The sequence below is a fragment of the Molothrus aeneus genome, chromosome 4 (genome assembly GCF_037042795.1).
Source record: "Molothrus aeneus isolate 106 chromosome 4, BPBGC_Maene_1.0, whole genome shotgun sequence".
Taxonomy (NCBI): domain Eukaryota; kingdom Metazoa; phylum Chordata; class Aves; order Passeriformes; family Icteridae; genus Molothrus; species Molothrus aeneus.
In genome coordinates, this window is record NC_089649.1 from 17,311,213 (window position 1) to 17,335,290 (window position 24,078).

General features: G+C 39.7%; 1 protein-coding gene across 2 annotated transcripts; it reads right to left on the reverse strand.

Moving 5' to 3' along the window:
* Positions 1 to 1,235: 1,235 nt before the first annotated feature.
* On the reverse strand, positions 1,236 to 23,203 carry PRKG2 (protein kinase cGMP-dependent 2). 2 transcript variants are annotated; one of them, XM_066548967.1, is made up of 18 exons: positions 22,705 to 23,203; positions 19,821 to 19,987; positions 18,155 to 18,268; positions 15,385 to 15,490; positions 14,137 to 14,200; positions 13,444 to 13,521; positions 12,305 to 12,399; positions 11,468 to 11,536; positions 10,634 to 10,732; positions 9,558 to 9,708; positions 8,139 to 8,275; positions 7,890 to 7,979; positions 7,576 to 7,717; positions 6,614 to 6,777; positions 5,862 to 5,984; positions 4,908 to 4,970; positions 3,985 to 4,051; positions 1,236 to 3,126 (listed from the first exon to the last, which is right to left on the reverse strand). In XM_066548967.1, exons 1-18 carry the CDS (start codon positions 23,196 to 23,198, stop codon positions 3,031 to 3,033), a joined length of 2,319 nt encoding a protein of 772 aa, XP_066405064.1. In that variant the 5' UTR covers positions 23,199 to 23,203; the 3' UTR covers positions 1,236 to 3,030. The 2 variants fall into 2 exon arrangements, with proteins under 2 accessions (XP_066405064.1, XP_066405065.1); XM_066548968.1 differs by lacking the exons at positions 10,634 to 10,732; positions 11,468 to 11,536; positions 12,305 to 12,399; ... (4 more) ...; positions 19,821 to 19,987; positions 22,705 to 23,203 and having other exon boundaries at positions 9,581 to 9,639.
* Between the last annotated feature and the right edge of the window lie 875 nt (positions 23,204 to 24,078).

Here is a 24,078-nt window from a genome sequence, read left to right on the forward strand (position 1 = left end):
GATCCATGCCAGGAAACAAAATAACTGTGCTACAACATCCAGGCACAAGGAACTTAAGAGAGAAAGAGTGCCAGTCTTGTGCTGCCTTGCAAAAAGTGGGAAGGGAGGAAGAATTCAGGACAGTGTGCTATGTTACAGTTGGGAAGGCTGGTTTTAATTTTCTCTTCTTCCCGACACTTTCTACACAATTTTGAGGAAGCCAAATTGTCAAACTGTCAAAGGAGTCAAAACCCAAAGTAACACACAGTCCTCTAGAGGGACTTCAAAATCATCAAGGGACTTAAATCTCTCAGGACTTTGTCAGACAAAGATAAAAATTCTTCCTGCCACTACACTGTATCCTCTCACTCTGCTGCTGTTCCTGCCTCTCTGAAGTGCTCACCTGCATCTCCACTCTGATCTGGTAGCTGGGGAAAGGCACTTTCATCTCACCAGCCCAGGCTAACTAGTCTCTGTCAGGAACAATCTTCATCCCTCCTGCCTCCTAAGGCAGGTTCTCTTGTGGCAGAAGTGCAGGGAAGAAAGCACAGCTACAGCTGAGTTTCGGAGGGAGCCACACCATAAAAGCAGAGCTGACAGGACAGAAAGGCAAAGCAGAGAGAAGAACACCAGGGACAGAACTCAGAGAATTACTAACATATCCACAGCATGCTCAAAACCTGAATGTCAAAATCAATTCAATGACTTTAAATTAGAAAATGCAGCAATAAGCTTAATCTGATCATCATCCTAATTGTCCATTCAATTCTCCCATGATCTCTGCACTGTGACACTACTTCAGCCTGACTCACTTACTCATCCCCTTGTTTTACTCAGCATAACTCCACTTGTGTTGAGCTGAAGTCTGAAGCACATCTGTCTGTCAAAGACAGATGCTGTGAGATCAAGTTATATTTAGTCTCTCCTGTATCAGCTTCTGCTTGTTTCTGGAAAACTTTCCCTCAGTCAACTGCATACCTGCAAGAACTTGAATGCACATGGGAACTCTACATAAGTACAAAATAATCTGTGATCTCATTTATTGCAGCTTCTTATACATTCATTTTCTCATTATCCACTAGGGAAAACAAAATCTGAGTGCAGGACATACTGCAAGAAATATCAGTGGCTCTCTCTCCAGGGTAGCCTTTTCTGCCTCAGTCTCTTCTGAATCACGTAGACAAGAAGTATAAATCCAGTCTTTGAATCTGGACTGCTGTATGGAATGTGCTTGTAAAAAATTAATGCTCATCCTGTTACATTGTAAGCTTACTTTATTTGCACACAAATAAACAAGCTAAGTTAAATTTTATAAAGGAAATATATCCCACAGCTGCACAGACTTAATGCTAACTGCACTAAACTTGTCATACAGATAATTTTTTACTTAAAAAAAACATATATATACCCCCATTCTTATAATATATATATGTATATATAAGGAAACTACATATAAATACAATGGAAAAATACATTCAAAAGCTTTTTATAAAACTTGGCACAATATTATTTTGACTGTAATAAAATATTTATGAAAGAAAGACAGATGCATGGAGAAACACAAATACATAATGTCTAGTGCTTCATCTAAATCCTGAAAATAAAATTTAGTCTTTGGTATTACTAAACAAAGTTAAGTTGCAACCATCTAGAGTCCCACCTTACAGCCTCTGCTCCACCCTCTCTGATTCCACCTTGCACAGGCTTTGCTGGCTGCAATTTTCCATAATAATTTGCAAACAGGCAGAGAAACAAAACCAGCTAAATATGTAGTGTCTTCTTTCAAGGGCTCCATCCAACCTTCATTAAATTCAATGGAAAATATTCTATTGCCTTATTCAGGCTGAAGGCTATGCAAAATATTTAAATTGATTTGCTGTCAAAGCAATTGTCACCCACCAGTGAAAAATAATTATAACCATGTTACAAAGCATGGAGCTGCCCCTGAGGCATTCCCTCCCTCATTTCCCCTTCCCAGTGGGAGAAGTCACTCCCAGCAGCCAGGGAGGTGATCCAGCAGCCATGGGTAACTAAAGCCTGAGCACACAGTACAAGTTGCCGGGGAGGTTTTCCATCCAGCCTGTGAAATGCGGTAAAGCTGTGGCAGCTTCAGCCCAGAAATTTAGATTGGACTTGGTCTCAGCAGGAGCTGAAATAAATCCAAGCAGAGGCTGCAGATGCATCCCTCCCATAAACCCAGCATGAAACCCAGAAACATCCCTGCTTCAACAGCACTTGGGGCTCATAACACAGAATTTTCCTGTATAAGCCATGAATGCACAACATCCATCTGCATTTTTTCCCTGCAAGGCAAAAGCTTTTTGTCCATCTATTTTATCTTCACACTACACAAAAGCAAAACATTTTAAGAAAGGCACGTGGCTCTTTGAAGCAGTAAGGGAAATGCACACCATGGTTTCTGATTCTCTAGGCAACTTCTATTATGCATACATCTTTTTGTTTGACCAGTCTCACATATCCAACATGGTGCAAAACTAGACTGACAGACAGGCAGCTTACACAGTGATACCTTTTTGGCTGTAGCTAAATCAAATCAACTTTTCAGTAAAAGTCTCTTTTCTACACATTTCTGGATCAATGCAAGACAGGACATTTTGGGGGAAAAGTGAAACACAGCAGAGAAAAAGAAAAATAAGTGCCTATAGTTTTAGCTACTGAAAAATGTCACAGCTGTTGGCTTCTGATACCCATCCTCTCCACCCAAAAAAAGATGTATGGTAACCTTGTTAATATCAAAATTTCAGCTAGTGATATTTTTAGTGGAAAAACCATAGATCCAATCAAAGATATCTGGGAAATGTTCACTGTGTATCAAAAAAAAAAATAAATTCAGGTTACCTCTGCTGACTGAATGCATGCCCTTCCCATAAAATGCACAGATTTTGGTGGATTATCCAAACAGGTTCTGGTTCTGTACTGTCTTCTATTCTTCAAGGAGTGCTGTGTAATTTGTGTGACTTTATTTTAAGCAAGAAACAAGATAGAACTGGTGCCTATGAGTCTCTATAAATGTGCCAGGAGGAAAAATGATCAGAAATCCTTGTCCCAGCCTGAGAGTTCATCTGGAGGGCTTCCCACTTCAGGTGGATAGCTGTCAAAGTAGCTGTAATCAGTTGGTCCAGACAGCTAGGACATTGAAAACACAAACAAAAGTGTGTTTCAGAAAGTACCTTTTGAAAATGTTTTCTATTGATTATGCATCATTTTTGTTGCTCCCAACATGGAAATGAAAGGCTAATATGATAAAGATGATGTCTTTCAATGGATGCAATTCCTCATTCTTTAAAAGAAGTACCTCCAGTAATTACATTGTGCAACAGAACAATGGCATTCACCTTCTTGTACAAAAGGAATTCCCAAATATCAAATCCTTGATTTCATCCAAAGCCCTGTTAATTCAGTGAGAAAACTGGGCTACACTGTATAATTTGAATGCTATTTAAGAGCAAATCTACACTCATAGAGTAGCTACTCAAAGCAGACCTCAGAATTACTTTTTGTTTCAAATTAAGATCAAGGTGAGCTTCAAATGCTTTATCCTTATTTTTTTTTTCTTTTTTCATTTAAGGGCAAAAATAAATAGGCCATTTAAAACTGGGAGCTTACTCAGGAATGTGTTGGAACTCAGTAGCAGGAGAACAAAGGAATTTGTACTCTTCACAGTAATATGAACAGTGCATCTTAATAAAGTGCCCATTACCAAGGGAGATATATTTTTTCAATATTAGTTTCTGACCAAACACCATTTGTTCTAGTAATGGTGAAAATGTAATGCAAAGTACACAGGCAGAATAATGTTTCCATTACTTGACTGACTGTAAGTTATGTATTGCTTGCTGTCCCTCTTTCATTCAATTTTCACAAAAATGTTGAACTGTAATAATTCAAATGCATCTTTGGGAAATTTTGCTATCACCATCAGTTCTCCATTGTAGCCAAGCTGTGTTAGCAAAGCATGATGATACTAAAAGCCAAAGCCAATACCTCTCTTTTTAAAGGCGATGTCAATTTCCTCATTTTCAGACTATCCCAGTTAAAACCACTCAACCACCTGATTAAAAAGAGACGAAAGACAGACAGGGAGAGACCAAAAGAGAAAGACAGGTCATTTTCTGACATTACACCACAAAGAGCTGAGAAGGGCTATAAGGAGGCTTTTTTCATGCCAACCCCTGTAAGAAGACAGTTAGAAGGAGGAATCTCCAGCACTATCATTGCCACACAAGGCCGGGGCAGCGTCAGGACCACCAGGCACTTTGGCACTTCTGCATGGAGGAGGTGCACATAGGCAGGTTAATGCATGCAGAAACACAGCCATGCAGAGGCTTGTGTGACTCCTTGGAATGCCACCCTTTTTACAGCATGAGAACAGGAAGACAAGCAGAAAAATCAAAGAACTACTTTCCCCAAGCACAAAGTGAAGGGCTTAGAAACAACCCAGATAAAAAGAGAAAGCAGAAAATGTTTAATTTACAGAGGACTTTCTTCATGTGAAGAAAGACTTGCATTAGAAAAATTCATGGTGAGAAAGACTTTCTTTGTTACAAGAAAGAAGACAAACCCCTAAAATTCAAATCCCCTTCCTATGGAGCCCTTAACTACTCATTCTTAAAAATCAAATGTTGAAGGGTCAGGAGGTCTGAGAGGCAGATGCTGAACTGGCACTGATTTCTCTGAGAACTGAATTAAACTCCTACATCAACAATCTTGCAGCAAAACCAGTAAAAAAAAGAAAGATTTCTAGATAATCATGCTGAGGATTTACATTCATATTGTTGCTTGCTACAGTTGCAAAAATACTCAAGAGCAACAGAGATGTCTATGAGTTTACCAGTCTGGGTTCTAACATATTAAAAATATTTCAAATTAAACCCCAAATTTTCTTCTTGGAAGTCTCTTTTGCTTACCTGTGCTTCTTGATGTCATTTATTCCATTCCTCAAATTGCCTAATCTTTCTGTAGGGTTTTGTCTCAAAAAAAAAAAAAAGGAAAAAAAAGAAAAATAATAAGAACATATAAAATATTCCTATTTTTAAAAGAGCATTTATAGGTCCTAACTGCTTGCATGTAACAGTTGCACAGGGATGCAGCTTCCATGAAACATGTGGCCTCATGAGGAGATATAATGAGGTGTTGCTCACTGCTCCTTTTTTCTGAGGATGGAGAAAGCCAAAGCAGTGTCACTCAGCTGTGAGAAGCAGCAGAGGGAAATCAGCTGGCTGACTTTTAGTTGCATATCCTTTTTTTCCTGGCCAGCAGGTCTGAGCTACAAAAGGAGGCAGATCAAAATTTACAGCCACAAAGATCCTTCCAGTCATGGTACACAAGAATGTTGAATACTGCTCCCAGTGCCATGGATGAAATCCCACAGGAGCTGGGAATCCAAAGTCAGTGTCACCAGCCACAGGTTGTCCAGGCCACTAAGTTAGGCTGGCCCTTTTGAAATACCACCTTCTGCACATTTTCTAAAGGACTTAAGCCAGTCTTTAAGTGCCCTGTGTTTTCTGTAGAATCTATATGCCTAAGTCATTTTGGAAGCTTTTTATTTTCTTTAACAATGTGCTTGATTTGAAAATCAAATCCCTTAGCTCTTTACTCAGCCCCCACTTAATAAATTTTCCCAAAGATGTGTTTCAGAAAAAATTCCCAGCTGCAGAGAAAGCCCAGAGCCTCTGCTGCCTCTGCAGACTCAGAGGTGTGACACATAAAGGGGCATGCAATGCATACTGAATTCAATCAGAACAGACCATGCCATGCATAACAATTCCAAATGAGATTGTCAGGAATTCAATGCTCAGTCTGAGTCCTAAAAGAGCTCAATCTCTCTACACTCAGGCTTTACCCCAGACTGCCCCTCCTACCTGCAGAGCCTGCGGATCAAATCCTCAGGTCGCCTTGTTATTGCTTTAGGAAAATCCAGCTTTTCAATGCCTTTGAGAATCAAATTGTATGTCATCATCTGATCAGCCCCAGAGAATGGTGGGCTGGAAAAAGAAAGCAACACTGCTAAATGGAACATCTGGCAAGAGCAGATGTGGCCAGTACCTATCTAAGCAAATATTTGAGACTATAGAAAAAAAGATGGAAAAAAAAGCCCATCTTCCTACTTTTACAACCCTCACCCTTTCAGCCTGTTTAAGATAATAGAAAGGCTTGAAGCTGAGAAGCTTCCTGTATGTACCAGGTAAAATGCATGACCACGTGTCCCTTTAAGCCTAACCCAGAGAAGTTTCCACTTTTATTGCCACTGAGCATTCCGAAAGAGTTGTCATGGGAGTGTGCAGAGAGCTAAAGAGAGAGCCCTGCTTACAGCTCACCCACCCCACTGCACCCCATCACCCACCAACAGGGAAGAGAACAGTCTGTTGTCACTTGTTCCTCACAGGAAACATCAGCAGCAGCTGCAGGAGCCCTACACCTGCCAATTATAGCTTGTGCCTGGATAAGGCAGAACTGAGAATACATAACCCACTAAGTGTGTGACATTTCTGAAATGATGGAAGGTAAGACTTGCATAAAGAAGTATCATTTTGCAAGGTGGTCTAAAAACAACCTTGGAAAGGTTTCTAATAACAGATAAACTAGGTAAGAACTTTGAGTAGGAGGCACTTACCTGCCAGTGAGGAGCTCATACACAAGAATCCCAAGGGACCAAAAATCCACGCTGAAGTCATGGCCTTTACTCAGAATGACTTCAGGGGCAACATACTCAGGGGTTCCACAGAATGTCCAGGTTTTCTGCCCTGATCCAATCTTCTTTGCAAATCCAAAATCAACCTGATCAAAATCAACATATGCTGCATAATGCAGGAGAGTTTTGCACTGGGAAGCCTTAAGGTCTTAATTGCTTCCTCACTTTCTGCAAAAATCCCAGAATTCCTAGTTTACAGCTAGAACAACCATAGAGTGTAATTGTGAAGGAGCGAGAGGTAATTCCACTGGATTACTGAATGTTATAAAACAGATACATTTAGTATCACAAGTAATTTTCTGAATAGTTTTCCTTCTGGGGAGAACAACCCATGATTTCCTTGAGGACATGAGATTTACTGTCCCTGGAAAACAGTGGGTGGCTCCTTGTCTTCAGAATGGATATTCCAAGCTCCCTGAAGGGTATTCTTGTTGCACTTCTCATGCCACAGTAAAGCATGGCAGGAGTTCTTTTCTGTGTTCCCTCTCTACAAAGAGAGGGCACCTGTGATGGTAAATGGAATCAATGAATGTTGAACCTGTGACTGTTTGAGGCTGGGCAGGGAGGTAATTCTGCACCCGGGAAATGTGGTTTCTGTTCTCACAATAAAACTGACTGCTGGGAGAATTTTTTCTTTTGCTCTTTATACTGTGGCAAGATCTCTCAGAGGCTGCAATTCCCCAGTTTGTCCATGGCTTGCAGTGACTTTGCAATGCCTTTGCTCCTCAGTGTGCAATGAGAAGCCCTCCCTCTTTACTGCTGAAGCACAAGAGTTACTACACTCCAGGATCCTGGTTCTATAATTACATGCTATTTATATCCCCCCCTGCAAAGAAACAGGATACAGGCACAAAAGGATAACATTACAATTGATTACATCTTACCAGTTTTATATATCCTTCAGCATCCAAAATTAAATTTTCTGGCTTCAGGTCTCTGTAGATAATTCCTATTTGATGCAGATAGTCAAAAGCCTCTGTCACACACCCAACACAAAACTTGGTGGTGAATTCATCAAAGCTGCCTCTGGAACAAAAATAATAATCACAATCAAGTTCTGAAAATGCTTCAGTTATTAACCAGATAATATCTAACAACCAGAATATTAACCAAACACCTTTTCATTGAATGGTCTACCTGCTCAGTAGCCACGTGGGGCTGACTATAAAGGGCAAGGTTAGGCTGTGTTTGCTGTTACCTGTCCCTCAGCAAACTCCACAATTCCCCTCCAAGGCAAGCCTCCAGGAGCATGTACACGTATTTGTTATCCTTGAATGTGCGATACAGCCTGTGGAGACAAACAGCAGCAATTTAGGAAAAGCAAAATAAAAACGAGACTTGCAGTGTCTTTCCTCCTGAGCTCATGTGTGCCAAACCTCATTCCTAATAGTGCTGCCTCAGAGGCCAGCTGGGGGACAAAACCAAGGGAACCTTATGCTCAACTTACTTCACAACAAATGGAGAACATATCTGCTCGAGGATTTTCTTCTCAGAATAGATATGCTCTTGCTGTTTGGTGTCCACTACATGTTTCTTCTTTATGCATTTCATAGCAAAAGCCATGTTCTCATTTTTAACTTTAACCTGTGAATAAAAATGATGAAAACACATCAGGCAAAGAAAGGGCAAAGAAAGGATGTTTTACTAAATCGTTCTCAGTAGATACATTGATATCCATATTTTTCAACACAGCACAGGACTGAAATTGATGGCTGTAACAAGGGACAAATTCCAGATTTTCTGCAGAACTGTTATGTGTGATTTTAAGCCAAGCATCAGATATTTGAGTTTCCCAGTCCCCACTCGTAAAGTGAAATGTTCCCTCTGTTCATTTTATATATACCAAATAGCAGCAGCTTGGATAGGTACTACATGTTACAGTGAGTTTATATCACAGTGGGTCCCAATTTCAATTTAAGATTTCTAATCACCAGCATAATACAAACAAAAACGAGAGGCAGTTTAGGAAGAATGTTTACAAATGATTTTGCATTACACTGAAATATTATCCAATATGCAATAAAAAGATGGAAGTTAAAACAGGGCCTCTTGGAAATGAAGGAAGCAGATATCTGTGTTCTACAGCTGGATAAGAATTCAGTTTTCAGCTTAGTATTCAGATGCTGCAGTAGAATTCCAGTATTTTTTTTTTTTGCAAAGCATGAATCAGAATGGAATAGTTGATGGTCTAACGACTGTAAAGGATTATTGACTTCACTAAAAGCACAAAGTCTCCTTTAATTTACCATTACCTTCAGCAGCCTGCACAAAAAGCATTCAGGTTTTGTCAGATGTGTTTGCAGCTCAGCCAGAGGGAAGTGGAATTTAAGGCTTTGGGCTAATGAAGCCCTTGGTATCCCAGAAGGACAGCTGATCACACTATTGAATATGACTCAAAAGAGCCATTGCAAATTGTTGGAAATTTCCCAGTGAACTCAGCTCAGAGATAGCTCAGGCTGGCTGGAGCTGCTGTGGGGCATACAGAAGCAGTTCTACCAGCACAGACTATGTGGTGCCATTCAGATTGCTCCAGGTCCAGGCAGATTCCTGGAAAAAGGCCTGCCATTCAGAGGACATAATGCAGGCAGGCACATCTGTAAACTCCACATGCACAAACTGATGACTATGTCTAGTGAGCAGGAAGGTATTTTTAACAGCAGGAGATGGAGGCACACAAGAATGGATTTGCTTCTTTAAACACCCAAGTCCTGAAATGCTTTTTTAAACTACGCATTGCTTTATGGAGAATTATTTCTGCCTGAGGGGCACAAGCACATAGAATACCAAAATCCTTCCCATTATTCAGTGGCTAAATCAATCATCCAAGACAGAGAGCTACATGAATAATTTTAAAACATTCTCTTACAAGCTCAACCCTTCCGAACCCACCAACACCCAGAGTTGTGACAACTTCTAAATTCTGGAATGGGGAAGGAGGGAACTGGGCTACTTTCTCCTTCAGCTCTATCATCTCCAAAGACACCTCTTTGGTCAACTGTCCACAGAAGGATCTTCCTCTGCATTAAAAAAAAAAATAACATGGGTTAGTGCTTTTCCTTGCCATTACTTTTAATGATCCTATATAAAGGAAAGGAAATTGAAAAAGAGAAAAAGGGGAAGTGGGAAAGGAGAAGGAAAGAAAACTCTTCTTATTTCCTAACAGAATCTTAATGGAATCCTATAGAAGTAAATTAGGACAAAAATGGTACTGAAATTCACTGAGTAGAATCTACAGTAATTTTAGCAAGACCTGATCCCTGGTGAGATTCCTGTTGATGGGGGCAGCTGCAAAATTTGGGCAGTGCAAGCTGGAGAAGCAATGCTTGAAGGACTGTGTACCAGTTCCAGTAGAATTATCAGAAATAAGAATGCAGATATATTTCTGAACAGAGGAAAAACACACTCTGCTAACCTTCCAGCAGTGCTCAGACTGAAACCAAAGGTACATAAACTAAAAGTGTGGCCCACAGATAAGAGCAGACATCAATACCATCAGTGCTATACTGAAACATTAAAAATAAACTGTTTCTTTATGTCTGCTTCTTTCTTTTTGAAATGGCACTTAATCTTTTGCACCGTAATACAGATTCCTTAAATAAACCTGGAGTTAGAGTTGGCCTTCAGGGTTTTTTACCAGTCAAAGAACTTACCATCAAAATGCAAAATCTATTTGAGCACAACATCATTTTTTTTCCTGTGCTCAGTTTTCCAGGAATAGAATGAATTCTTGCTTGGAAGTCAATACCCTGAGATTCTATGTAATTCTTGTATCAGAAAAAGTTTGTTTGGCTCCATAAGCATAGCCAGACTGTTTTATTACAGTGACTGCTGTCATTCCTAGGGGTCCATCTCCTTCAACCACCATCCATGATTTTACTTAAGTATCTATGACTCTTTTTTATGATTAGCTACTGTAGGTGTAACGAACATGATCTGACTTACTTTGCGTGTCGCTTTTCATCAGCCTGGGCCAGATTTGCCACGTAACCTTCCAGGTAAGTTTGCAGCTCCTCATAAGTTCCAACTGTTTGATTAAATGTCCTAAAACCACAAAGGAAACATCATAAACCGCTGAACATTTCAGTCATGACCCAGTAGGAGTTGGTAGATACTCAAGGATCACTTCCTCCAGGCTCAAGAAATGATCAAGAAATCTGGCAAAGGGGGCAAGAGACCTGTCTGGAGAAATAAAGAATTCCTGTAATTACTCAGGTTTAAGTGGAAAACACACAGGAGATGGAAGCTGGGTCAGGCTACTTGGAACAATATAGAGAAGTTGTCAGGGTAAATATAAATGAGACAAGGAAGGCTGAGGCCCACCTGGAATCAATCTGGCCAAGGATGTCAAGGACAAGAAGAAAGATGTCTTCAAATACATCAGTAACTAAAGGAAAACAAAGGATGATGTGGACCCATTACTAAATGGAGCAGGGACTCTGGGGACAGAGAAGGCAGAATTACTGAATGCTCTCTTTGCCCTGGGCTTCACTGACAAGAACAGGCCTTAGGAACCCCTGACCCAGGAGATCAGGACAAACATCACCACTTCAAGGAGAGAAAGAAGATAGTAACTCTGAACTACTCTTAAGCTTCTATGCTCCAGCACCTGCTGTCAGCCTCTCTTCATTAGTATTCCTAAAGCACAACCACTCATTCAGGATCCATTTAAGGAAACACTGTGGTTTTGCCTACAGTGAGGTCACATTAACCCACTGAAAGTCACTTTAACCTGCTGAAAGAGGATGCAAGTCTTTTATGAATGTGCAATGTACTTACTCTCTGTCTATAACGAGGCACTCCACGTTGTACTCATCTGCAATAACGTTTGCTGATCTGACGTCGTCACTGAGAATTGAAATGCATTAGGAGAGTTCAGAAGCATGTCAAAATCCTCAAAGTACCTCACACTGCACTCATGGAGGGGCACAGCTGCTCTGGGTGAAACTCCTCAAAAGACTCTGCAGCCCGTGCCTGGATTAATGCTGCTGAACCAAATACAACATTTAGCCTTTTACTAGTCATTATTATGGTCTAGCACAATAGTTTTTCCAGTTTTGATAGGGTTTGGATCATGACATCCTTTAGCAAGCTTCCAAGAAATTAGGGTGAGATGTAATTATCACCATATCAGGATTCACTACTTATTTCTAAAAAGCTCCTTGGATATAAAACATTCCCAAAGCCAGGTGACTCCCTCTTCAATCACACACGTAAATATGGACTGTGTGACTCCTTCTCTCTGTTTCTTACTGCCGTGGGCAATGGAAACAAGAGCTCGTCCCACTCACAATGGACTTTATCCATTCTGGCAATTACAACCTGGCACAAGTTCTCACCACAGTTTTTACTGAAGTGTTGACAATAAGCCACAATGCAGAGGGCCAGAATTTGACTTCTGCAGGGAAAACCAAAGGCAGATGCCAGTGTAAACCTTCGAGCTCTCTCTGCAACCCCTCAAAACATTAACACAAATTTGGTCACTACCTTCATCTACTGACTTTACAATGAAAAGAAATATATTCAAAACAGCCATGAGTTGTAGAATCTGACACACAGAGATGGGACAATTGAGATCCTGAAATTCACATCATGAATCAGACAGTGTGAACTAACCTAATGAGAGCCTTTTCTCCAAAGTAATCTCCTTTGTATAGATTTTTAATCACCTGAGGCTGCGAGTGGTTTGTAGTACTCTGGGTAACTATCACCTGCAAAGTAGAGGAAAAAAAATTTTGTAAGGGAAAGTTTCAAAGTAATGCATGATATTCTTTCTGTTAAGTGTATTTGAGAAATGTCTTAAACTCAGTAATGCTGCAGAAAGAGTTACAGATATATATTGTTACCCCTCCTCTCAAAAATTACACTCAAGCATTCCCTGACCCCTCTCTGATTTTTGCTGGGAAGAAGGAATATATTCATTATTGGCAAGCCCTCAACATTTTCTCCTCATTCTTTTTGAAACAGAGCAGAATAACTCACATTTTAATGAAAGATTGAAAAATATTTCAGTTCCCACAGTGGGCAGATGTCATATGAGCTTTTTGTCTTCTCAGTTAAATAGGCAACACTCCAGAAGCATTAACTAACATTTCCCCTCATGAAACTCTGCTTCCACAGTAGCACTCTCTGCTGACGCCCATGCTAGCAAGAAACAAACTAGAATATCTACAGACACAGAGATGTTTTGGAAACTGGAAGTTTGTTGTGGAAAATTCTCCTGATTTAATATTGGAGTCCTGAGTCAGCCTCCAAGGTATCAGCTGAGGGATAAAGGCTGCTGCCTTGCTTCTCTGGGACTAACAAATGAAAGGACTCTGAGACAGCTCAAAGGCCATTCTCCATTAAGTCTGGGACTCCATTACTTAGACTTTTCACAAGCCTATGTTTTGCCCTTCAGATATTGCACCATGTAGGAGAAGACATAGGGTCAAATCTCATTTACAAAAAGAATTACAAAAAAAATTTACAAAAAAATTGGCTTTACATCTGTGGCACAGAATCAAGAGGCTTCAGGACACAATTTAATTACATTGTAATTAGAATAGTATAACATGAGTTCATTGTGAATGAAAATTTAGGCTCCCTGAATCTCTGCAATGTTGCTCCAGGCTTTTGTCACGATATTGTGAATTTAATAACATGTGCAGAAACACTCTGCAACATTTTTATTGGAGACTGCAACCCTTAAAATAGCTTTTGAGATACAAGTGTTTGTACATGTTATTTTTTAAGCTAGGTTTATTATACCTTACCTTTCCTTTTGCTATTATAAAGAAGGTGTTTCCTTCCTCTCCTTCCCGAATAACATAATCTCCCTTGTCATAGTACTCCTGGTGGGGGGGCAAGTGAGAGAAAATATTGTCCAACAAATCTTTGAAAGGTTGCTATGCAGAGTTCTTAACACACGTGGATATTTCACTGATGTTTGACTTCCTATATACTTCATGCCTCTATGTGAAAAGAATAAAGAGCTACCACTATCCTTGGAAAAAAAATCCCAGCTGTGGTTATAGATCAGGCCTTTACCTTCAAAGCTGCTGGCAAATACAGCCCTAAGGCATACAGATATTTCGGTGGATTTGTGTGCTGGGGGACCTAATGCCTTCTTCCCTTACATCTTGCAGTGTATGTGGTCCAAGGGGTATGAAAGTATTACATATCCACATCACAAAGAGGTAAATTTGATTACCAAAAGAGTCCTGGAGAGCAACTTTGTACTTAATAAAATATAGATTACAAATTGTCTTAACAACTTGCTTGGCTCATTTGATGCCAAAATATAATTTACTTCAATGTCACTAAATGTTATTATTTTCTGCCAACCTGGAATTCAGCTCTGATCACTCCAAAACCACTTTCATATTAAATAAGCTTGGTAGTTTTTTATTTTTCTTTGTTATTTTGGAAGCTTACTGAATATTATTTAGAAAAACTTAATATCTTACCACTTCCAGGCAGTCCATGATCTTGGTTAATTTATCTTCAGGTAAGTTTTTCAGCAGGGACACACTTCCAGAAAACAAAACAAAAAGAAGCCCCATAACCCAAAGCAGTTATCATTAGCAATTTTTACAGTCAAATTTTATAACTAGTTAAACTAGTGGTGAACACAGTATACAACTAAATCTTAATCTGTAAGGTTCAAGCATTCTCATCCTGGTTTTTAGATAAACTCTCACAACTTAGAAATGCAGCAAACATTGGTCAGTTTGTAAATCAACTTTGAATTTCAGAAGAGGAAGGACTTTAGTGGGCATAAGGATTAATTTCAAAAGAATCCAGCAATTACAAACCCTAGACATGATAGCAATTCAAGAATATATTTTCAAGTGCACTGCAGAGACTGTAAAATCAAAGGTAAAAATTTCAGTACTCTGGACAGCTATGGAAAGATAATCTAATTAGAGTAAAAACTTGGTGAACTTGCTGGTAAGAATGAAAAAACCTTCAATCCTGATCACTTGGACTTGTAAAAGTTAGGAAATTATAGAAATTTCTATCTATTTAGGCTCAGCAAAGAAGTGTGTATAGAAGTCAAAGGTGGAGAGGGATGTGAAAGTACACAAGCATTCTATGCATGGCCAGGCTTGGCATCTTGATTTGAAGGCACAACAGAATGGTCATTCTGGGTTAAAAAGATAGACTATTACACAGCTAATTGTGGTTTGGAACCTCTAATTTCCCCATCTTCCTAAGGGAGAAGCATGGCACCACTCTCAGTGCTCCCTGCAGGAGAGAATTATTCTGCTCTGCAAATTTCCTGGTAATTTAGATTGGAATTAGTTCATATGTTGAGAGACATGCAGATCTCATATTCAAATCTCCAAAGGATAAGGAATATTCCTTAATCTACTCCAGCAGCAAACTAACTACTCATTGGAGGATTTACTTAGCTTTATTTATTATATTGTTCTCAGTTCTAGACCTGTAAGTTCTCTATACATTTATACTACTACTTAAAGGCATTCAAGCACCTATTGAAGTTTTCTAGTGTGATGCAGGAGAAAAACAACTAAAATGGAAAAAAACTCTTATGAATATTAAAAGAAAAAAATACAAATATTCAGGCTTTTGAGGCCATATTTGAATGAAGAGCACCTTTTTCTCTCTGTTTACAAGACAGGCACACTATTGTTGTGCACCTTAGTAAGTAGCACAAAGCAGTATCAGAAATAGAAATTAATCATATTTACCTTCTAAGGAAGTTTCTGTATTGCTCTTGTCTGGTTTGTGCTGTCACTCTCATGATATTTTGAAACACTTCTCTGTCCAGTGCCCATGTTTTAACATTAGTGATTGCTTTGAGAAAACAAAAAAAGAGAACAAAATCAGCAATGTTTCCAAAATATTTGATAGATGATATTACAGAATCAGCTCATGGTAGAAGTCAGACTAGCTATTTCACAAGGCCAAGGCTGAATTTTAAAATATCCAGCGCCTATTGTAATCAGACTTTTAAAAGAATTCAATTCCCACTTAAAAATGCTCACTAAAGTAAGGAATAGATTTCCAAATGGTTCCTCTAGGGAATGCTTTCCATGCAATTTCATAGGCTGAGCAACCTTGGAAATGACAGGGCTGAACACTTGGGAAAATCTATCCTAATCACAGACAGTCACTGCACTCAAAAGCTGTAAAATGCAAAGAAGCTGACTGGAAAGAAAGAAGAACATGGTTAGTTTTCCAAAACCTATGTCATTAAATACCGTGCCCTGGATCAAACTCTAATTCAGAGTATATGCAAATTCAGATTGTATGAAAATTATCTGCACTAAGATAGAAAAAGCAGAGGTCAAGAAATAAATTTAATTTCATTTAATCCTGTGATCCTCATACACTTTTCCTCCAAACTATCCATTGTATAAGGGAATAAAGGGTAAGCAAAATAATGTCTCATTTTCAAAAGATAATCAAACTATTAATATGGTAAGCAGGCATAGGACTCAGCATCAAAGATGCAAATCACTAAGAAGCTTCTGAGTGCAATCACTGACACAACAAAACTGTTCTTATTTTTTTAAGCAAAAGGTGATTCTATTAAATTCAATATCTTCTTTTTAAAGATGCTACACCATATTCAGCAGTTTTCCTTCTGCTCTACGAAAGAACAAAACTGTGTTTTCTGTGAGATAAAATTTACAGAAAAAAATTGGGACAATTGATTTCCTCTGTTTATAATTAACATGGAACCCTTTTTTTCAGGGAACAAAAATGCCAGGTTTAAAATGAAGCGTGTAGTCATTTCTCATTGTATACAATACACACATATGATCTGCCATCTATCAAAATAGATAAAAAAATATTTTTGGATGCTGGATGGGAGAACAAAGGTGTTACTTTGGTTTTATTTCTCTCCTGGATAACATCTTTCAGTTTATTTTGCATGAAGAAAGCATGGCAAGTACCCAGCCTATTGCAAATTGGTATTTCCTGTATCTTACACCTTAACTAATGAAGTGGTTATAGAGTTAGAAAAATGCCTGCAATCTCAAAGATGAGATTTAAAAAAGAGAGAAATTCAGAAACATAGGAGTAAATCACAAATACAGCTCCGCTTGTGAAGATGCTGCTGAGCAGCAGCAGCCACTGAGATGCTGGTTGGATGAAATCCTTCACTTGTGAGTTTTCACAGATTGCAGGAAAAGGGCACCAGGAGAGGGTTTCACACGTGTGTTCACTATTCATGCTCAGGTATGGCATTGCACTGCTCTGCCTCCACAAGGATCACAGGAAAGCTACTGGGGAGGGGTGGATTTCTGCAGTGTTTGCAAGTATTCAAATACCTTTTCTTGCCCATAATTGGACTATTCCTGTCCTACCTCAAAACCAATTAATGCTAGCAAAGGCCTAAAGCAGCTTGACATCTTATTATGCGGAAACACTACTTTATAATGCTAATACTATACAGCAGGCAAAAAAGAAAAATAGGGAACATATTCAATTAGAACAGCATGTTAGTAAGAAAAATAATCACATTACTGATGCTGTTCTGTTTATCAGGCAGCAACAAAAACAGATTACATGTAATAACTTCCATCTGCAAAGCCAGCAATGATTTAGTGCCTAAACTGGGTGCAGGAAGAAAGACCAAAAGCTTTTACAGCAAACAACTTCTTGTTTTATTCCATTTGCTCCTTTTAAAATCAACATGAACTCTTCATACTTACCGGTGGCACAAAGTCCCTGCAGATTTAGACAAGAACAGAAATTAGTCTTCAAACAAAAGTATTATTTATGAAATGGCAGAGAGTGAAGAAATTATGAACTTAACCATATTTAGTTACTTACTTGTTTGTCACAGAGCAATTATGGCATGTTGGAAAGGGAATCAGGGGGTATTTAATGGATGCACACCCAGTCTTATGCAGAAAGAGGAATATTTGTATCAGATCAACACTTAAATACCATCCTGGTCAGTCCCCAAATTGCCAGCTGCAAATGGGTCTAGGCAAGACTCAGTGACATAATGATGATACAGAACTAAAAGAAGTGCAAAAGCAACTAATTCCTGCATATTTTAAATTGAATTAGAATTGTACCCACTCTACTAAAAACACCATGGCTCTCATATGCTTTCAAACTCACTGCAATTTCATCCTTGGCACTGCGTTAGACACAAGAACATAAGAACCAGAGACCACCACCTCTACTAAACCATCCACAATTAAAACACAATCCTGCCCTAGTTGTTAGCATGCTACAGATCAGGCTAACCAGCACAATTTGGAGGTGCCTAATTGTTTATCAAGGGTTATGCCAGAGATGGAATGACGTTCATGGCACAGTATTCGAGTTCCCAAGAAGAAATAACTCAAGGAAGACATATGGGAGTTTACTGTAGATAACAAAGACAAGCAAACATCTATTAAATGAAAATTTCAAAGGAAATCTGGGTATAACAAGATCTCACAAAAATCCACAGTTTTCATTTCGAGCAAGGTTGCTGTATTTAACCTCAGGTACCTTTCACAGAAGCTGTCCGTGTGCAGTTGTATAAAATGGCCAGTTCACCAAATGCTGTCCACACAGGTATTGAGGAGAGTAGTTTATTCTGCTGAAAGACTTCCAGACTGCCCTCTGTCAAAAATCAACAGGATAATAGCTGTTAAATCTGTGCTCAACTGCACAAGAGTGAATGGAAAACAAATCAATATATTTCTGACTTCACCACTCCCTGGAACACAGGAATGGGAGCAACAGTGCAAAAAGTGCTTTGAAACACATAAACAAACCAGGAAGGATTTTTTTTTAAATGCACTGCTAATCTACAGATGTGCTCTGGAAGGAGGGGCCATTCTAAATCCTGATGGATAAAGCTTTGCTACAACAAGCCACTCACTTGTGGTTGAGATACTCTAGTGTGGTGTAAAGAAAGAAGTCTCAAAATAATGATCACAGGAGAAATACATCTTCATAGAGATGTATGAGTATGTATGTGCAGAATGCAAAGGAGAGGGCAGAAAAATTAAAAGCACATTAAATCTTCATTCAAGAAGTTGCTCTTGAGCTTTACTAGCAAAAGTCAAAGAAAGTCTGAACTTCTTCACAGTTTATGGCCCCAAAAACCTTCTCTTAAACATGTTATGAAAGTTCTGCCCTCTTCTCTCCAAGGCCCACACCATCTCCTCAAGAAAGGTTCTAATGTACCAGGAAAAATTCCAAGTGCACATCTCCTATTTGATATTTCATCTGTTTTCAAAGTGTTATCATTTTGTCTTGCAATAATATGACCACACTGTCACAAATCCTGCCTCCTCTTTTTTCCTGTAACATTCCTGTTTTCTTAACACAATTACCATAATTTTTTCCAACTAAAGGCAGAAAATGAGCTTTCCAACATATAACAGTTTGTTGGTATACCTGTTTAAATATTCCCACCTCAACAGAACATATATAGTATGAGCTCTAATTCATATGAGTCTCTGAGACTTTTAGTGGCCCCCAGTTGATGAAATATGCAAATTTAACACAATTGTTTTTTAATGGTGAAAAGATGAAAGACCTTATTGCTAATAGGAGCAAATTCCAGGTGTTAAACTATAGCTGAACAGCAATTTGAGGCACAGTAGCAGTCAGCACAAATGATTTCAGACTTGTTGGCCTTATTTTAGGAAAGCCTTCTTATCCTAAAGCTTGTTTTTTCCCCCACCCCAGAAAGAGCCAAGCACGTTTTAAAAATGCAACCCCTCATCTTTGAGAACAATGAGTGAAGAGCTCATCTTTCAACTTCCCGTACACAGAAAACTGGTATCTTATGAATGTTGACAAGTAAGTTTATTTCAGGAGTGGCTTCATGATCGAACACTTCTCTGTATTTTAAATAATATCTGTTCTTCCTCTGGAGAAGAAAGGGTTGACTACACCTACAACAGAAAGGAGCTGCTGGCCTCTGGACTTTCAGAAATGAAAAGGGTCATGAAAAAACATTAAATCAAGACTCATGTTTCCAAGGTGCTTTTTTACTTGCTCTCACTCTGTTTCATAAAAGTCACTGGTAAAACTTGCATTGCCCTCTACAGGGACAAATTATTTAGAGGCACAAACACCCTCACTGTGATTTCCTGCAAAACCTTCCAAACCCCTTTCCTGTTTCTTGCACTTGTGTGCTGTACAAGTAAGCAATATTCACCTTTGAGCACAAAGATGTGATTTCCTGGTTCTCCCTGCCTGATGACGTAGCTCCCTTGCTGGAACGTCCTCTCGTACATACATTCCACCATGTCTCGTGTCTGGTGAGGCTCCAGTCTCTTCAGGAACTGGTTTTTATTCAGGGCATCTGTGATGAGCTTCTTCTCACTGGTTGCAAAAGAAAAACCACAAAGATTAAAATGCCCAGCATGGCTGGGGTTTGTTATTCACCAAGCATTCATTGCTCTCAAGAGGACTCCTCATTTCTAACACATTGCTCTGCCTGCCTTGTTTAGGCCTTGTGGGATGGTAGCCTGGTTAGTGAGGGAATTGTCTGTGCTGTAGTCACCTGGTGAAACAATCCCATTGAACAATCTTGTTTTCACTGCTCCCTGAGACAATCTCTGCAGCATTTCCTGCTGCAGTAAATGCATATAAATAAATGGGCGACTTGTAAAGACAAGAACTGTCTGTATTTGAGCTGCTGGTGGCAGAGCCCAGTGGTTGGATTTTAAGAAGGAGAACGCATGGAAAAAGAAACAATGGATGAATCTGTGGATAAGGGCTAACCAGCCAAAACAAAGCAGATCATACACAATCTATGGGTTCTGATTGATGTATGTTCTGGCTCAAAGGCATCCTATAAAGCTGTGCCCCAAGCCCTCATCAGAAATGAAGGCAATTAAACAACTTCTGCACTGATGGGGCTTTTATGGCTCTGCTGATAGTTTTCATTTACTGCTGAAGTGAAGTATAAATTCTGCCTCTGAGTCCCCTTGCTCCTAATGTTGAGAAAGTCAAAATCCTGACAGATTTCTGAGGCATTTAAGGCTTCCTCTTGTTTGTATTCATAAAGCAATAGGAGGTTGTTATCAAAACTAGGTTATGTGGGAAAAATCTCCCGAGGACAATCCAGGAATGAACAAACCTAGGGCATGTAAATACACTTACATTGTTACTAGCCATGTAATGACTGAAAATAAGTGAAGGTGATGAGATGATGCAGGAAAATAAAACCAAGTAGCTATGGTGAGGACTGTGTGTAGAAATAGGAATCATAACTTACCTTCTGCTGAAAGCAACAGGGTTATTGGAATATAAGCTCTAACTTAGTTTTCATCTAAAGCCAACCTTGCTAATTTGATTCATCCTGGCCTGCATCATGTGTACAATACTGCAATAAAATACAGTAATTGCATATAGCCTGATACGTGAAATGAGCACAAAAGCTTCCAGAACTGTGGAAGAGGAGACTATGCTTCTAAACTTTCATGAAAATCATCCATGCTGAGATACTCCAAATAAAAGTATGGCACTCAAACCCCTGCCATATGAATAGCATCAAATTGTGCCATTTGTTTTACAAATAATTCTAAACTGGACTGGTGGCACCCTGGAACCAATTCAAATTCAAGAAGCATGGAGCTTCCCCTCCTTCTGAAGCAGCTCCTTGCACAAGGAGCACTGTAAAGTTACCTTCCACAGCAGTGGGGCTGCATTAAGTCCTTTCTCTGTAAAGGGGAGGCAGCTACTGGTAGCAGGAACTCCAAACACCCCTACAGAGAGTGTTGGGCTAATGGATCAGTATTTGCTAATTATAACACACAGAATTCTGCAGACAGTGAAGGTTACACTTTGTCCTTATGTGTCTGAACTGCCTGAACTTGACCTACTACAGTATTTACAGACCAGGTAAGGAAACCAAATGTTTGTGCCTTTCATCATTTGGCTGTCTCAAGAGCAAGGTGATGGCGTCTTACACAAGTGCATGTGTATCACAGGCTTATCTAACTGAGAGACAAAGCAATGCACAGCACTACAGCTTTGTGGTGCTGTTTTTGGCATATGTTTGCTTCCAAAATATTCGGAAGATCAAATAATACTTTGACCACCACGACATCAAAAAATGATGTGCATTATGTTTGGATTGCTTAAGCTGCAATACTTGCTTTGGTTCTGGCTGCTGCACTTTGCTAATCCACTGGCTCTTCTCCTCACTGCTGTGACAATTCTGTCTCTGAAGGCACCCTAGAAAACCATGTGGTGGACTGCAGTACAAGGATTGTGCCAAGGAGGAGACAGGTTACAAACAGAACACTCTTAAAGCTGTGATTTAAGCTACCCAGGTACTTGTGATAAAATATTAATGCAGTTCCCTTACTCTGGAAAAACACTGCTAGCTGAAGTTCTCAGCTCTTTGTGGTGACTCAGGCAGCCTTTCTGATTCATGAGGCACCCTCTAAGGTGCAGTGCTGGACATGATGGATGAGAAAACATGCCTCATAACTCTCAGGTCTACTATAGTAAAGACTCAGATATGCCATGAATAACAAAGCTCCCTACAAATCTGAAGGCACTAAAGTCACTGGCTGAAATCCAGGTAGAGTCTGGCTACCACCATGTTAAAAAGACTCTCAGGTTATGTCTACACTGCAAGGTAAAAGAGGGTCTAAGCTATCCTTAAGGATACCAGTCTGATATCTCTGTCTGCAAGGTCAGCTCTGACCACAGAGGTTTCTGGGTCTGTCAGAGTCTAGAAGGTGTAATTGGGTTAAAAGAGGAACAAGTAAGATTCAGTTCCTATGCCATGATTGTTAGAAGCTGGAGAGAAGGAGGAAGCTGGCAATAATGATAAATCCCAAAAAACGGAAAGATTCTCATCTAAAATACAGAGGCTGCCCACCACTCTTCATCTGAAGTCTGTGGGACACAGATGGTTCTTGGTTAAAGCTACCAACAAACTCCACCAGAGTCTATCACAGCTGCAAAGCCTACATGAAAAGGATGAATACTTTAATCCTGATTTATCATGAAGAGAAGATATAGTTATGATATAAGTAATAACCTTGTAACACAAACAGAGAAGCCCTCTGAAATGAGCTCACCTGGAATCCTTTCGGACTGTTGCTTTTTCAAGGGAAAACATAGTTTGCCTGCTCAAATCACACAGTCCTGTTGTTGGCTCTGCAGATACACCTTCCTTGGCTCCCCTCCTCCTGTCAGCAGAGACTTTAAATGGAGAAGGCTGAAGAGAGTGCTCTCCTTGAGTGCTAACAACATCCTGCAGCTTGTTCAGCTGTATGCACTTGCTCTGAAGCTCCTTGGTGAGTTCTGCTATGACCTTAGTCTGCATAGCCAGCTGTTCCTGAAGCTCAGCAACATGGCTTTGACTCTCTTGCAGCTGCTGATCTTTTCTCTTCAGCTCCTTTTCCAGTTCAAGTACCTTGCTGCAGAGGACATCAGCTGGCCCATTGATCACATTGATGCCTAGGCATGGGTCCATCAGAAACTTGTGGCTGGCAGCACAGCCAATAGCCAGGTTTGCCACGTGCCTATTGGACTGCCTCAGGTGCTTGGGCTTCACTAATCCGTTCCCCATTTTGTCCAGAGACCTAGGTGGGAAAATAAATCTGCAGTTTTATTTCATTTCTGAAGAAAAAATAAAATTAGGCCACGGAATTGAGCAGTGAATTCAGTAATTAGCTGGCAGCTGAATTTGCCATATGCAACTGTAGTAAACACAGCTGACTGCTTTCATCCTCTCCAGTCCTGCAAGTCAGCAGAGTGAAGGGCAAGGAGAAGAGGCAGGAAGGGGTGGTAGAAACAAAGCAAAAGATCTCATGGCTACTACTGCATTTTTGTGAGTTGAAGAGATGTGCAAGCTCCCCTCAGCCTAACAAAGACAAAACAAACAGTAGGAAGGAAAAAAGGTTGTGCTTGACTGCTAAAGCAAGAAAATTGTTAGAAGCAAAAAACAAAAGTTGGGTCACTTCCCCACTGAAGAATAATTATTGTGTAGACTAATTTAATTTAATAGACAGACTAATTTAACCAGTGGGTACATACCTGCCTGGCATAAAGGATATGTGATTAGTAAGTATATGTGTTAACACACAGGCAGCTGGCATCATTTCTGCAGCTCACTTACTCATCTAAAACTGGCTCATATTTGTTAGTACAACTGCTGTAACAGCTGCTACTGCTGTCAAGGAACAATTATCTTTTTATGGGGAATTACCCCTTTCCATTGGCTACTCATGAAAAGCGACCAGGAAAAAAAATGGTCCTGGGCTCCTTTCAGAACACACGTATGGCTTCAACAAGCACTTGTTGCAAACCAGCAGCCTTCAGTAAATTTTCAGGGAAGTGTCCCCCTTCTTCCTTAGACACAATCTTTGGCATGTTTCATTGGATCATTTCAGGAGGAGCAAGGGATGATGCTGCTGTTGTGGTCAGGCAACAGCAGGCCCAAAGTAGCT

Bases quoted from the DNA above. Each gene is read 5' to 3' on its own strand.
- PRKG2 (XM_066548967.1), bottom strand. From the start codon at position 23,198: ATGGGGAACGGATTAGTGAAGCCCAAGCACCTGAGGCAGTCCAATAGG. The intron at 14,201-15,384 runs GTAAATATGATT...GTTTTCTGGAAG, and splicing joins TACAGAAACTTCCTTAGAAG to TGTGTCCCTGCTGAAAAACT. The intron at 11,537-12,304 runs GTTAGTTCACAC...TTCAATTCTCAG, and splicing joins GGAGAAAAGGCTCTCATTAG to TGACGACGTCAGATCAGCAA.